We start from the raw sequence: 16,333 nt of genomic DNA, 5'->3' as shown, positions 1-16,333 counted from the left end.
TTACTTGGACCTAATGGCTTAAGAAGCACTCGTTTCAACTAGAAAATTCACCGCTGTACATTAAGAGATTTGAAATGTGTTCATGACTCATTATCAAATATTCTTCGGCTGTTCTGATTACCCTGAAACATAAAAAATGTTACTAAGAATATATGCTCATTTAGAAGATATTCACAGCTCTAAGCTCTTCGGGAGATACCTCTGCATGCCAGAAAACTCCTCTCCCTTACTGCCTCTTCTGGGTACAAAGTGCCACCCAGAGACAGACACTGTGAGGCTGTTTGTCAGGATAAACCATCTCTGAGCAATGTGCCCAGTGCTCCAAATCCGGTGGCTGTTTTTCTTCCACCTTCTGCTGGGTCGGTCCCTGCGGATGCCTGGCAGTGGCAGTGACAGTGACTGAAGCAGTGGCAATGGCAGTGACAGAAGCAGTGGTCCCGATTCTAGGTCTCTTATTTAAGGAAATAAACTTCACATTCTTTAAAGACTTGAGGTTGCTTTTGCCTCGGATTTTCTACTCGTAATTAAAAATAAACTTAAAAAAGGTCAAACAAACAGGAAAAACCTCTCAACAGGAGATTTGGAAGCCTTCAGTTAGAGTTTGGATTTTAGAGACATTGTAGTTGTGGTTTCAAATCATTAAAATTTATGGTCAGTTCTCTGCTAGAGTCTCAGGAACATTTGTAATGATGTGTGTGTACATACGGATGCATAAATAATTAAAAACATGTCATTCATAGCTCTGAAATAAAATATTTTGCTACCTTACAGCACTGACATAAACTGTGAAACAAATGTGTTTGCAACACATTTAAAACCACCCAGTATCACACCTTCCTGGTCGAGCCAGCTAAGTCTGGCTCCTCGTGCGAGTGAATACAGCTCCGGACACGAGCCCTGTGAGGAGCTAACCCAGAAGGACTTTCCATTTCGTGGAAGCAGCAACACCCTGAAGGAAACCTCTAGAGTATGAGAAATAACCAGAACAAATGGGGTACAAACAGGGCCAGCACTGACAGACTGAGCAAAACCACAGCAAAGCCACGCAGCTACACCAGCAACAATCTGACTTCTGTTCTGAGTACTAAGGCCTCCTGTTTCATATGTGTGCAGCAGCAAATATTTAGAATATCCTTGAAACAGTCTGGGTAAACTCTGTCTTGGCAGCAGTGAGTAAAAATGCCTAGAGATGGAAAGAAATAAATTAAATCTCAATCACACATTAATGTTGCTTCCACGGAAGATGCTGATGTGCCACCTAATTTGGTGGCAGTGCAGTCGGCGGGGGGCACGGCTTTCTGGGGCTGTGAGCTGCCCCTGCTGGAAATGTGTGCAAAGCAGCTTCTCTCAGCAAAGTCTCCCGGGCCGCTGCGGGTGGCAGCACGGGATTGACTGCAAATGTGCTGTGAAGCGGTGGAGAGTTCCCTCGCCGTGGGGAACTGAGCTGTGAGTGCAGCGTCAGCTAAGGGTGAGCCCTAACAGCAAAGGGAGCGCTGCCGAGGTGCTCGGCCCAAGTATATCCCTGCACTACGCTGTTAGAGACATGCCAGATCACAAGAGGGAAAGAATCATAGAATTATTTTGGTTGGAAGAGACTCTTAAGATCATCGAGTCCAACCATAACCCACCCCTGGCACTGGCCCATGTCCCTGAGAACCTCATGTCCATCTGTCCAACCCCTCCAGGGATGGTGACTCCAGCACTGCCCTGGGCAGCCTGTTCCAATGCCCCACAGCCCTTTGGGGAAGAAATTGTTCCCCAGATCCAGCCTCAACCTCCCCTGGCGCAACTTGAGGCCGTTTCCTCTGGTCCTGGCGCTTGTTCCTGGGGAGCAGAGCCTGACCCCCCCTGGCTCCAAGCTCCTTTCAGGCAGGTCAGAGATCAGAAGGTCTCCCCTCAGCTCCTGTTCTCCAGCTGAACCCCCAGCTCCCTCAGCCGCTCCCATCACACTTGTGCTCCAGCCCCTCACCAGCTCCGTTCCCTTCTCTCAACTCGCTCCAGCACCTCAAGGCCTTTCTTGGCGTGAGGGGCCCAAAACTGCCCCCAGGATTCAAGGTTTGGCCTCCCCAGTGCCCAGCACAGGGGACGGTCACTGCCCTGGGCCTGCTGGCCACGCTAATGCTGGTACAAACCAGGATGCTGGTGGCCTTTTTGGCCACCTGGGCACACACTGGCTCACGTTCAGCTGGCTGAGGATGTGTATGTATGCATACACCTAGAAAGACAACAGAGTATCAAGAAAGAAGAGACATGAATCATAAACCCAAGGATTAGCCACCTTCCTGTGATTTAAATCGGATGTGGACTCGCAGTGTTTTGAAGGGGCTCAGGTAGATATGAAAGTGAAGCCTGCACTCCGTATGACCGTGATTCCTCCCTGCGCTGTTCTGTGAGGCTCCAGCCCTCTGCCAAGGAGCCGCGCATTATTCCAGAGCCAGCTGCCATCAACGCTGGATGGCACGGCTTCCCCAGCTTCATCTGAGCAAGCCTGAAAAGCACCTTGAGTCCCTGTGCCATTAAAAGCTTCCCAGAAATTGATTATTCATATAAATCATCATCAGAACACTGGCAAAAGGAATAAGCACAAAAGTAATTGTCAGGTTATTTCAGTATTGGTTATACATAGCTCCCATCCTCTCTGCTGGCTTCACTGCAGGACAAATGACCCAGGACTTCTTTAGGTCTGCCTTTATTTCGGATAAGGAAGGCATGCGACTAGTGATTATTCCTACCTAATTGTTATTGATCTTTTATTGCTTTGCACTGGTAACCTTTACTGGCAAAGCTGTAATAGGAATCTGGCATATCTTTCTAAATGGGACATTGCTCAGCACTTCCCTCACTAAGCCGGAAGGTCATGACGCATTCGGTTCCCCCACGAGAACACAAGAGGGGCAAAGTCCATCCGTCAAAGCACAAGGAATGTCTTCAGGACTTGCTGACTTAGGCTGTATGTGTTTTCTGTTAGGATAAAAATAGGCAGGGTCCAAAAAACACATTCCAAAGAAGGAATTAAGAGGCTGTAAAGTAAGACTTTAAAAGATGAACCCTCTCTGCTTTGAACATAAACAGCTTCAGACGTGTTTGCAGGCAGCAAACATCTACCATGAAGAGAGCCTTTTCTGTGCAAGTCTAACTGCAGGAATTCTTCTTTCAAATCCCTTTTAGACTGAATTCTTCTTCGTTAGGTGTAAAAAAAAAAAGGAATCTAGAATATAATGGGGTTTCCTTTAAGGAATAAGAACATTTACTTGCAGTATGCATATATATATATATTTATACATACATACATTTTATTTATTTGATGTTAATGAATCCCACTGGTTGCAATACTTTTGGCACAGACAGCTGCACCAAGCAGGGAAACCAATCTCAAGCAAGTAGTTCTCTGTGCTCCACATATGCACCCAGGGGAACAAACAAGCAAGGACCATTAACCTGCCTGTCTTCAGATTAATTCTGAAATCCAGTCCTCTGCTTTTGGTAAGCATAATAGAGGTGAACATGACCTCTGCTGCAGTCACACGGAGGGTTTAGGAGCTGTGGGTATAATACTCACAGAAATTAATCACGAAAACGCAGCAGCAGGGGCAGCACTGCCCAACTGGATTCTGTCAGTCTTCATCAAGCTGGAGAAGAACTCCTTAAAAGTGCAGCAAACAGGTCACATAATGTCAACCCTGAATAAACAATGCTGTATTTTGGGCATAAATAGTTGTGGAAATGAGCACTGTACACTTGCAGCTGCCTGGCCCCCTTTGTGAGGGAATGCTCCAGCCAGCACAGCCAAGCAGACGACCCTCTGTCGGCGCTCGGCAGCATCCGTGACCCCTGAAACACCCAAAAAAGACCGACAGACTCAGACTAACCTGCAACTGTTGTCTCCAGCAGCGTGGAATGAAGTCTCGGCTCTCCGCAAGCCCAGGCGGGAGAATGCGTGGTACATGGTGAGGGCGACGTCGCCGAGGGTGTGCACGCCATCGGGCTCGTCGTACACGTTCTCCCAGTACGCCCGCAGGCCGGGGGTGCCGGACGGGTAGTTGCCGTACAGGTAGTAGTCCAGCTGGCCAATTATCTCTTGATTGACCACAGCTTCAAATTTGCGGGCAAAGAAAGTTGGCCTGGCAGTCTGCTGTGGGGATATGAAAGGAAAAGACACTGGAGTGAGTTCCTGATTTCAGCCATGACACTTCGTCCTAAGCAATGGGTTGGAGGTGAGGACACGAACTGGTTCTCCCCATAGGCAAAGGTGACTTAAAAGGTCACCTTTGTGACCATTTGTCATTGAGAGTGCTGTTAAGATTCAGATAAAAACTACATAATTACTCGATGAGAATGTAGGTGTGCCAATCTCTTCGTATCACTCCCACTGCCTTGCTCTGGACAGTTCTCAATGTGCCAGAGGTGGGGAACACTCCAAACCCGTTAGCCTGGAGACAGCACAGCTCTGGCACGTCTGATCAGCGGGCGGGCAGGGAGCAAAGTGTCCTGTGCTACAGGAGTACCGCTGTACTCAGCGCTGGGGAGGCCAGACCTCAAATCCTGGGGTCAGTTTTGGGCCCCTCACGCCAAGAAAGGCCTTGAGGTGCTGGAGCGAGTTGAGAGAAGGGAACGGAGCTGGGGAAGGGGCTGGAGCACAAGTGTGATGGGAGCGGCTGAGGGAGCTGGGGGTTCAGCTGGAGAACAGGAGCTGAGGGGAGACCTTCTGATCTCTGACCTGCCTGAGAGGAGCTTGGAGCCAGGGGGGTCGGGCTCTGCTCCCCAGGAACAAGCGCCAGGACCAGAGGAAACGGCCTCAAGTTGCGCCAGGGGAGGTTGAGGTTGGATCTGGGGAACAATTTCTTCCCCAAAGGGCTGTGGGGCATTGGAACAGGCTGCCCAGGGCAGTGCTGGAGTCACCATCCCGGGAGGGGTTGGACAGCCGGAGATGAGGTTCTCAGGGACATGGGGCAGTGCCAGGGGTGGGTTGTGGTTGGACTCAATGATCCTGAGGGTCTCTTCCAACCAAAATGATTCTATGATCTATGAAGAGGCAGAGCAGCATTTTGTGTGTGTGGATTTGCTGCTACAAGGTGGTAAGAGGACTCTGGGAGAGGTGCCATCTGAGGCTGAGGCTTCTCAGCTTCTGACTGGCCCTGTACAGATTTTCTGCTCTGCACTTGATACAATTTGGGGTATATTACCAGTTTGTATGCTACTCAACTACTGCTAGCTCTTAAAAAGCTTTTGGTTTGCCTTGCTCATATTTGACCACAGGTTCTGAGGTGCCAAGGAGTTCAAAAGTGCCACGGATGGCTGAAAAATTCTTTTGAGGATGCTCCGTTTTACTCTGAGAGGGCACATGCTGTGGGCTCTCTGATCCCTGCAGCTGCTTTGTGCCTCCGTGGGAATCGCGAGTCTTGGGTGATATCTGAGGGGCTCTCTCACCAGGCCAGTGTCAGAAGTCGCCTTCTCATCTATTCTAATTTTGAAATTTCCCTTGTAGCTCAGTTTACCTGATTGTTTTCTGAAATGTCGTTGTGGGTTGTTTTCCCAGCCTGGAGCAGGTCAGCCTCTGCAGACTGGCAGGAGTTTTTTAAGATTTGCCATTTATTCTGTGCTGGAGACTTTCCTGGGATTGGTGTTTGGTGCAGCAGAGCCTCTCTTAGATAATGTCTCATTTGCTCTTTTTGTGAGTGCCCGTGTCACTGACTTCAACTGTGCCTGGTAGGCAGCACAGTACAAAAAAGAAAAGATCTCTGTTTCGGAGCAGTCATCATTTTTGTGCTGCAGGGTAACACATTCCCCGTCCCACACAAAGCCTGAACAAACATGCTTTATGCAGGGAACCCCGAGGAGCTGCAGGGATGGAATTGCAAATCTGGTGACCTTGAAACAAATGGTTGTTCATTCTTAATAGAAGATACAGAGGCCAGACAGAGTCTTGAGACCGAGTGCACCCTTGAGCACAAGGATTTGCTCTCATGTCTGCCTTGAGGAAACTGTATCACAAAGGAACTGATTAAACTCTTTAAGGCAGTGCTGCCAAGTCTGGCTGATCGAAACCTCCTGACTCTAGCCTACAAAACCGTGAGATAAACTTAAATATTATCACTTTGATGAATATAATAATGAAAATTCATTTGCCTTGTGCTATGTAAGCCTCTAGCAGGCACTCTAGTCAACTTTTAAGCTTTTTTCAAAGAATGAAAACCGCTGCTTAACAATGAAAGCCAGGAGCTTCATGAAATCATGAAAGCACCTGAGCTGGAACTTTGGAAAAAACCCTTTGCAATGATTCACAAGAGTAATTCACAAGTAATATTGGTACAGCAAGAGAAGTGCCAAGCTTCCCTCCTTCCTCGCACAGCAGATCTACCAATGCCACGTGGTCCAAAGAGCTTCTTTGTGACCTTCCCATGGAGTAGTACATCTTAAGAGCCAAAACACAGGAGAATAAATCTTCTATTCTCTTGAAATTAAGAGCAGAGCTTCCTCACACCTCTTTCTCCACCTTGCTTGATGGGGTGAGAGTTTCCCTTCCCACCCCACGGCTGAGGGGAAGAGCTGCTCGGGGTGTCGGAGAAGATGAATTACCTGGAAGCGGTGGAAGTCCGCGGGTTTGAAGTCATTAGGCGAACAGCCACACCAGTCAACAATGTGCTTGTACTGACACTTGCAACCCAGTTTACGGTTCCAGTTCGTGATGCGCAAGTTGTTATCCACCATGGAATCGCAGTAGGGGCTGTTTTCCAGAACAGTGTGAAAGAAGGACTGCAATAAAGACAGAACAGGTCAGGACACTCGGCTTCCCAGACTTCCATTTTCTCCTTCCCTTCAGCCCAGGGGCCAGAGCCTAATGGGGGTGTGACTTATTTTCTTTCAAAGAGACAGAATTGACAAGCTCTATTGTTCTGCCGTCTATGAAAAGCACTCTATACGTATGCATTCCATAGAGCATGAAAAAAATCACAACATGCTATAGACCCAGCTAAAGGATAATAACATAGAGGTGAGGCCTTGCTACACTACACAGAATAATTGCACTTCTGCAATGACCAGCTTTGGGCCTTCGGAGTCCAAAGGACTCCAGGAAAGCTACAACTGCCAGCAATTATATTATTTTTATTTCAGCTGTATGAGCAATTCTAAGAAATTCCCATTATTTCTCTTCTGTAAGTTACTCTCTGGTCTAACAGAAATATTTTCCTGAGCAATGTGTTAATGATACGTGTTGTTTCCTAAGACAATTCTCAAACCTTCACCATCACCCCAGTTCCTGTGAAAAAAATACAGTCTCAGACAGCTCTTCTGTGGGTGTCTCTATCTCCAGCGCTCCGAAACGCATTGCTGGTTGAATGGCCTTGGTCTGAAATATACAGTTCACCCCAGGCACCAGAAGGACGTTCTGCCTCCTGCAATTACATCTGAAATCATAAGTCTTTATTTGCTGACTCAAGGCAGCAAGGAATTCCTATTGGGCTGTCCTAATTGTATCATCATAAGATCAGCTATTACATAAATCATGTGTAATGGGGACTGACATAGCAGGTTAACAGGTCAGTGAAGGCAGGGTGATTTTAAGAAAACAGTTATGTATCTTGCTAAGAAAACCTTGTAGAAGAAACTATCGAATATGATGAAATTTAGTCCTCTAAGAGATGATTTTTGGGGCAGTAGTTTCTCTTCAAAATCAGCAATAGTAAGACCTATAAATAACCAGCATAACATTAGCATGGTTGGCCCCCAAATAATCCCCCTACCCTTTTTAATCTTAAATGACAGCCCAGTGAATATGGATTTTATGCTTGAACTGTTTGGTTAAACCCATAAAGGCATCCATTCTCATTCAAGCGAAAGGAGAAAAAAAAAACCCTACCCAATTACCCATTGCCCTGTGTCCTTTTATAATGATACAGAAATTTCTCCTAGATAATGGATGAAAAGGTTATCAGAGTTGAGAGAAAAGGTGATTTTTAACAGAAATGGGATTAAAGCAAGATTATTCAACATGTGTGTGGAATAATAAACCCCTATCAAAAGATGACAATCACTCTGCTCCACCGCAAGCTAATAAGCGTAGATTTGCAAGGTCACTCTCATCAATCCCTCAAAATGTTCAGGGGCCACTAGCAAGGATAGAAGTTATCATTCTAAAGAGAGTCGTCAGGTCTTCCTTGGGCAGACAGACAGACGGGAAGCCCGTCAGCTCACCGGGCCCCTGGCTCTCTCCGTGGATAACGCACGTCTCCCGACAGCCCGCTGGGCCCTGTGCTCTCTCCGTGGATAACGCACGTCTCCCGACAGCCCGCTGGGCCCTGGGCTCTCTCCGTGGATAACGCACGTCTCCCAACAGCCTGCTGGGCCCTGTGCTCTCTCCGTGGATAACGCACGTCTCCCGACAGCCCGCTGGGCCCTGTGCTCTCTCCGTGGATAACGCACGTCTCCCGACAGCCCGCTGGGCCCTGTGCTCTCTCCGTGGATAACGCATGTCTCCCGACAGCCCGCTGGGCCCTGGGCTCTCTCCGTGGATAACGTATGTCGCCCTCACACACCACCGCACGGCAGCCAAAAACCCAGCCGGTTGTGCACCCCCGTTCTGCATCTATTGCAGCCAGAGCGACTCCTGAGTGGTCTAAACGGTTTGTGACTCTGCCTTCTTGCTGAGTTTGGAACGGCACAATAAACCTTTGTTTGTAGGGGTTTAATTTTTCAAGAAAGGGGCTGGATAATAGCGAGGAAAGCTACTTATGAAGACAATTCGCCATCTCTAATAGTCTTCAAAGGCTTTGTGGAGGAACAATTTGCAAGCAAAGGGCAGCTGGATGTTTGGTTGTTCAGTAATAGATTAATAGGCTTAAAAGTATAAAACAAACTCACTTCTTGCAAAAAAATAAAAGTCCCACAAACAAACAAAGCAACTGAACCACTGCACAAGTAGTTCTAACACTTGTCAGGGGAGTAAAATTCTCATGACCCACTTTGGGATGATCCAAGCCCACCGAAATCAGCTGAAAGCCCCTCCGACTTCAGTGATCTTTGGGACAAGCACAAGCACAGCAGTTTTGAACACAGAGACGGATCGCTTTGAATTCACATACCTCAGCAGGAAGCAACGTGTAAGAGTAAAACCTCTTCATCTTCGTTACCAGGTCATCACTGGAAAAAGTGACATACTCCACAAACTTCCTGTTGAGCAGAAACCAGTCCGAGCCCCCGTCAACCGCGATTCCTTCGGGGATGCGCCGGTCCCCCAGGCGCCACATGTGGGTATCACACTCCAGGAAAAGCCGATCCAGCCCTTGTTTTCTGATAAATCTGAGGGAATACAAAAGCAGTTATTAAAAGTTAATCATCACTAGCTCTATAAACAGAGAAGCTACTTTCTCAAACAAAAAAGGATAAAAAGGTCACTTATGTTTGTGTTCTACTCATAAATAATGTAGAGAGGCTTAATGAATGATTAATCAGTTGTACATTCAGTTGTAGGGGCAAAGATCAACAGATTGTTTTTAAACATAATTTACACCTTCTACTGTCCTAAGACAGAACTATGCAAGTTACAGAGCTGTATGGCATGAATATCCATAATGTCCATTAACTCTTAACAAACCACCACAGAAGAACCATAACACAGACAGAAATCTAACACAACCTGTGGGATAGGCTTCTGTCTCTAAAGAAATGCACAGCTTTTGAAAAACAGCAAACCGTACATAAAGGTAAAATGACCAATTTTCTCTTATGTTATTATTCCACAAATTTTTCTATTGAGGTAGAGTTAATTAGGAAGAAATACAATTGCATTGCTCTCTTCTGTAGAATGAATGTGTTTGCTCCATTTTCAAGTCTATGGGGAGCAACGTTTTGTTTATTGCTGAACCATGAGTAAGAGGAGCAACCACAGAACTGTAAAGTTATGGAAACGAATTGTTTGAGACCAGTATGACAGAAGAGTTGGAAAATCAATCTACATCTGAAAACACTTCGGACTGGATGCCCATACATGTTTCGAGAGTGATCCAGGTTTCTATTTGTTCTTCCATTTTCAGAATTATTTTGCAAAAAGGGAAGCAGGGTAACCACGAATGAGCACACACCTTCGCAAGAGGGGCTGAGTGCTGCTAATAAATCCCACGCATTCTGAGCAATAATTAATAAATGCTGGCTAATGGTACTGCGACAGTAACGAGCACCCACCCGACCACAGGTCGCGCTGGCTGAAGAACTGCAGGTTTAACCGGAGCTGTGGCACCTGCAGCGATGACACCGCAAGTCGGTGTTTCCCTCCTGAACAACACCGAGCTGCACCATGGTTCTTAGAAATTTCTTAGGATTAGGAAGTCAAGATGACGTTTCAGTGGTCCTCAAACACAACTGAAGGAAGGGGAAAAGAAAGAAAAGAACCACCACCAAGGCTTTCTGGGCTCCTGCATCTGGAAACGTGAGTGTTAACCCTGTCGGTTGACTCCCTGGTGACAGTCGCGTTCTATACCAATCAAAGAACTGAGACGTAATTATGAAATGGTGCATATTAATTTTCAAAAGGACCGTAAATGACTCCAGGGTCTATGTCCTACTGATAGCTGCGTCTCTTCTCCCGGGATGAGCAGAGCTCCTCTATTAATACAACAGCGCAAAAAATCTGAAGATGAGAGTGGAGAAATTTTTCTTTCCATGAACAAGTTTCTAATTTCATGTCCCATTATGAAGGATAATAGAAAAGTCTTGCAATTTTAATGTAGTGCTCTGGAAAGTAATCTTCAAATTCAATATTTATGCAGTTATCTCGAAATCAAATATTAATGTGCCTGAAAGTTTGGTCATTTATTTATTTCCCTCAAAACTAAATGCTCATTTGAATTAATTATTTTAAGAAAATAACACAATTTTATCGACCATATTTAAATAGGAACGTAAAGTTCTTTTCAATGAAATACTTTCTTTCAACTGCTCTCTCTACCAATTTATCAGCCTTTATTCTCGTTTTCAAACAGAAGTTTCTTTGACTGTAATAGAAACTCCCCAAAAAGAAAAGAAAAAGAGAACCCCCCCAAACAAACAAACAAACAAATGAACCAAACACCTGACCATTTCAAAAACCTCTGCTTACAAACTCCCTCAGCCTATATCACAGAATCCCAGGATGTCAGGGGTTGGAAGGGACCTCGAAAGCTCATCCAGCCCAATCCCCCCGCCGGAGCAGGAACACCCAGATGAGGTTACACAGGAAGGTGTCCAGGCGGGTTGGAATGTCTGCAGAGAAGGAGACTCCACAACCTCCCTGGGCAGCCTGGGCCAGGCTCTGGCACCCTCACCAGGAAGAAGTTTCTTCTCATCTTTAAGTGGAACCTCCTGTGTTCCAGTTTGCACCCATTGCCCCTTGTCCTGTCATTGGTTGTCACCCAGAAGAGCCTGGCTCCATCCTCCTGACACTCCCCCTTTCCATATTGATCCCCATGAATGAGGTCACCCCTCAGCCTCCTCTTCTCCAGCTCCAGAGCCCCAGCTCCTCAGCCTTTCCTCACACGGGAGATGCTCCACTCCCTTCAGCATCTTCGTGGCTGCGCTGGACTCTCTCCAGCAGTTCCCTGTCCTGCTGGAACTGAGGGGCCCACAACTGGACACAATATTCCAGATGTGGTCTCACCAGGGCAGAGCAGAGGGGCAGGAGAACCTCTCTGACCTACTGACCACCCCCTTCTAATCCCCCCCAGGTCCCATTGCCCTTCCTGGCCACAAGGGCCCAGTGCTGGCTCATGGTCACCCTGCTGTCCCCAGGACCCCCAGCTCCCTTTCCCCTACACTGCTCTCCAACAGCTCGTTCTCCAACTTATACTGGAACCTGGGGTTGTTCCTGCCCAGATACAAGACTCTACACTTGCCCTCGTTACATTTCATTAAATTTTTCCCCGCCCAACTCTCCAGCCTGTCCAGGTCTCTGGATGGCAGCACAGCCTCCGGCGCGTCAGCCGCTCCTCCCAGCTTGGTGTCTCATGCTGTGATAGAGCTCACAGGTAACTCATCCAAGAAAGCTCAGTTCTGCAACTTCAGCCTTTTGTCTGAAACTGGCCCTGGGAGAGTCCGGCCACACTCAGCCGAGCGGGTCCCAGCAAATCCAGGCTCACAGCTGCACATTCTCCAAACAAGAGCCGCTGACAGGCTCCTCGTCTGTACACGTGCACAGTTCTTTTGAGCTACCGGCTTGGATAAGCAAATCTCAGCGTGTGGAGGGAAATAAGGCCATTTTGGGGAGCTTGAGTGTTTTCGCAGCAAATCTCAGTCTTATATCCTATACAAGAAGGTTACTAGAAGAAAACTCAATATACTTTTCAACATTCATCCTCCAGCAAGGCAGTGCAGCCCAACTGAGGAGCAGCAACGATTTGGAGACCTGCGAAGACGTGACCCTTTTGCTAATGCTGCTTGAAACCTCCCTAGAAACATCATAGCGGCTTTTAAATAGCAGTTAACGACCCCACAGAACACAGGCATTTCCCACAAGGCTCACCCTCACCAGGCCTGCTTCACATATCCTCATTACACCTAAACAGAATAACGCATAGCATAGCAAATAATTTCCTTTTATCTATGAAGCAATAATTTATACAAGGGTCTTTGAAGACACAGCTCTCCACTGGGCGATTGCTTGCTCTCCACTTATGTTCCTTGGGAGCCAAGGGGACCAAGTATTATATGACTATATAATATATATTATATAAGTATTAGATATTGAATAAGTATTATATATTATATATTCTATAAGTATTATAGAACACATTTTAGCTCTGCTAGAAGCTAAATGGTCCCGTCAGAGGAGGCGGTGGGTTGTCCGACCAAGCCTGGGCTGTGCCGTGACACACAGAGCTGAACTGCAACCCAGCTGGAAAAGGTGGAAGAGGCTTTTTTTCCCCCTCCAGCCTCTCTTCTAGGATGACTGATGCTCCAAGCTGCTCCAGCAACAGCGATTTTGGCACTCAGGGAGGCAAGAGCTTGCTCTAAGCATATTGGATATTGCCTGAGGGAAAGGGAACGCTGCTGTTTGTATCCCACATCGGCCTTTTCGTGAAATCAAAAACCCTCAAACACTACAAACAGTTCATAAAGATTCTTGACTAGCAATCCAACAGTGCTTGCAGCAGCCGTCACTGAAAGGAAAGGTAAGAAGATGAAGGGCAAAAGCATGACCCTACTGATTTGTTTCTAGTCTAATGCTGTATTTTGTTAGATTCTGGCAGCGCGACCTTCGGGTAGGACCAGCACTCCTCTGACAACTGAAATGTCCTTGCCAGGACAGTGACATACAACTGCACCAAGGCATGGTTGGCCAAACACAATGGAGACTGCATCAGACGAAGCCACTTGACCTTTCTCCTGATCCAAGTCAAACAATGGGAAATGATGATAAGAGAGTCAGCCGTGAGAAAATAAAATTAAAATAAGACTAGGGTTAAGAAAAAGCATGCCGTTTCACCTTGTTTCATTGAATGCTCCATCTAAGACACTTAATGCTTACCCTTAATTAACTTGAACTCTTCCCGAAGAGTTGAGGAGCGTGGATGACACTTGGACTCGAGCAGCAGGCACAGCGGCGCACGAACGCGTCCTGCCCGCTGCGCTCGCCCACCCGCACGCCTGAAAGGTGCCGTTTGCACCCCGACCACGGGGCGGCCTCGGGGTCTACATGATTCCACATTATTCTTTTTATATTTTGTTAAAAAACCCTACTGCCTGCAGCACGCGGTCTGTCACACTGAGTACAGATAGTTATAACTGTCCAGACAGCTCAAGATTGCAATCCAGCTTAGGTAACTTCTCTCGCTTTGTAGTGTATTTAAATATTTATAAATGCATTTCAGATGAGACTCTGGGATTGTATAACACATGAACCATTCGTAAAATGTTTAGCACACACTACTACAAAATGAGTATACGCGCATAGCTCAGCTCTTCTTACGATATGTTTTAACTACTAATATTGTTGCACAGTTACTTAATATCAGCAAAAATATCACAATCAAATACCACCCTTTTGGACAGTTTTCTCCCAGTGACACTGCACAGCACAGCAGCTCGGAGCCCCCGCTCCCAAATGCTCACACTTCTGCAGTGTGTAAGACAGAGTTTGCAGTTTTCTGAAGTCTGTGAATGAATAAAACTCTCTTAAGCTTCAGAGGCTGTCAGATTGCTAAACATTACTTATCAGTAACTCCACCACTAAAATGTTTTTCTCTGGAAATAATGTATGTTTTTAAGGTGAAAAGGTTTCTTCCTTAATGTTTCCTGTTTCTGGCCTCTTGCCCATCGACATTTCACTGTTAACCAGGTGCACCCACCAGGACCTCATCATCATTACTCACTACCCAAGAATAAGAACTATGAATAAAAGTTAATGATACATCAGCGAAACAATTCATCACAAGTCGAAAGTCAATGTCAAAGCAAGGATCTGCACAGCTTGGAGCTCCACTAGTGTCACATCCACGTTTTCCTTAAAGTAAGTGGACAAACTCTGAACGTTGACTCTATCTGCTCCTCTTTTAACTCTCTTTAGACAAGAATTTGAAGAAGTCTGCCAATTTGGTGGGAAAAGCCAAGTAAATATTTTTATGGATGGGAAACATGAGAGGCTCTTGCCAGCAGTGTTTGCACAGCCACCTTGGAAACACTTACCGGAGTCAATCAATGGGGAAGCATAAAACAATAACTTGCCATTTAGGTGACCAAACAGAAAGCACTGAACAGTAATTTAACAATCCTGAGTGTACCAGTTGCAACAAGTAATTTGTGAGCAATCTCTAGGCTACAATGTATCTCCATAAAGCAGTCACTAAATAATTCTTTGTAATAAGCAAGTTCATAGAACCCAAAGGAGCACGGAGCAGTTTCAGCCCCTGCGGAACAGAAAGCCAGCCTCACTGCGGGGAATTCCCAGCGACGGCGACACAACCCTGACTTCACCCCATTTCCAAGGGTAACTTCTATGAAGGGTTACACAGTATTTAAAAATCTGAAATAATTATCGATTGGCAATTTCAGCGTGATGTCTACACTGTACTAGATAAATACCTATTTTTCTAAAGACGTGATCTTGCAGTATGCTTCCCAACACCTCTTGTGTTGTGCCAAAAGCCTCCGGGGCTGACCTCCCACTCCCGAAATGGGGTTGAAGCTTGAAAGGGGGAATAACGTCCAAAAGAAATAGCACCTATTTAATCTGTCAAGATGAGGAAGATTTCCTCATGGTATGACAGGCAGCATGCAGAAAGTGCAGAATGCACAATTCCTGCTGTTTCAATACTCTCGGTATAGATAAAAACAGTGGGAGAAAAGAGGAGAAATAAAAATTGTAACCTGCTTTCTGATGTGTTTAAACAGTGGCATTCTGAATGCAAACGTTACAAGGTCAAAAGCAGAATTCTTATCTTTCTTTAATTCCCTTGCTCTAAAGAAAATATTATGAACACAATACTATCCTCCTAACAATCCCCTAAGCTTTACTGTCAATGCACAAATAAACATCGACGATATCATAAAGAATTTTTCTCTTGACTGGATTTGTTACAGCGAGATTGGGATTCTTTCACATGCAAAAGCTAAACCCGTCGGTAAGCACACAAATGGAAATGCTTTTAGTAGCTTTGCCTGTTGTGCTAAATGTTCCAGCTCTACGGGAGGGATTTTCCGATGGTCCACGTTACCACATTTGTTTCCAATCTATGTTTAATCAGTTTTATGCTCAGTGTGCAAGCAAATCTGAGGCAGACAACTGGTCTGCTGCCATAAACGTTGGACAACGTAAGGTTTAGATCATTTACAGCGTAGCAAAAATGGTATAGTGCTTTGAGTGGCTCTGTCAAGTTACAAGTCTACCTTGAAACATGATGTTAAACGTGGCTCTTCTCAATCAATGGCATCTTTATGAAAACCGAATGCATTTAGAATAACCCACATGAGATGCTGTTGAAAGCTGATGAATATACACATTTTATCTGGTCATTTTTGTGTCTGTATATGGACATAATTAGATTTTTCGAGCTTTACAAGAGATGAATCGTACTCTACCAATCTTCTTCTCCTTCTTTCACGTATAATTTTCTCAGTATATCCATCTAATGCTGCAGTCACATCACACCTTTGTGTCATGTTTAGAAGAAATTCCTCATGATTCCTTCCTTCGTGTCCACCTTTTCCTAAGCGTTAACTTCCACTGGTTTGGAAAAATCTTACTTTCCATCTTCTGGAAATCTCTATTCAGAGGAAGTCTTAAAAAGACCTAATGCTTCTCAATATTTTAATGTCATAGTCAGGGAGCAAACTCTTCAAGTGTCCCAAAAATAATAATTAAAAAAAC

At 45.7% G+C, this 16,333-nt stretch overlaps 1 protein-coding gene across 1 annotated transcript in view; it reads right to left on the bottom strand.

The window, feature by feature from the left end:
- Positions 1 to 16,333, bottom strand: part of XYLT1 (xylosyltransferase 1) — a 205,149-nt gene that overhangs the window by 23,416 nt on the left and 165,400 nt on the right. Inside the window, exons 6-8 of the mRNA XM_065644733.1 lie at positions 9,081 to 9,297; positions 6,577 to 6,753; positions 3,870 to 4,132 (exon numbers count right to left, since the gene is read on the bottom strand). Of these exons, the coding sequence (XP_065500805.1) occupies positions 3,870 to 4,132; positions 6,577 to 6,753; positions 9,081 to 9,297 (657 nt within the window). The remainder of the gene's footprint in view (positions 1 to 3,869; positions 4,133 to 6,576; positions 6,754 to 9,080; positions 9,298 to 16,333) is intronic.

This window comes from Caloenas nicobarica, chromosome 14 (genome assembly GCF_036013445.1).
Source record: "Caloenas nicobarica isolate bCalNic1 chromosome 14, bCalNic1.hap1, whole genome shotgun sequence".
Classification (NCBI taxonomy): Eukaryota; Metazoa; Chordata; class Aves; order Columbiformes; family Columbidae; genus Caloenas; species Caloenas nicobarica.
This window is presented reverse-complemented; position numbering and strand designations above follow the sequence as displayed.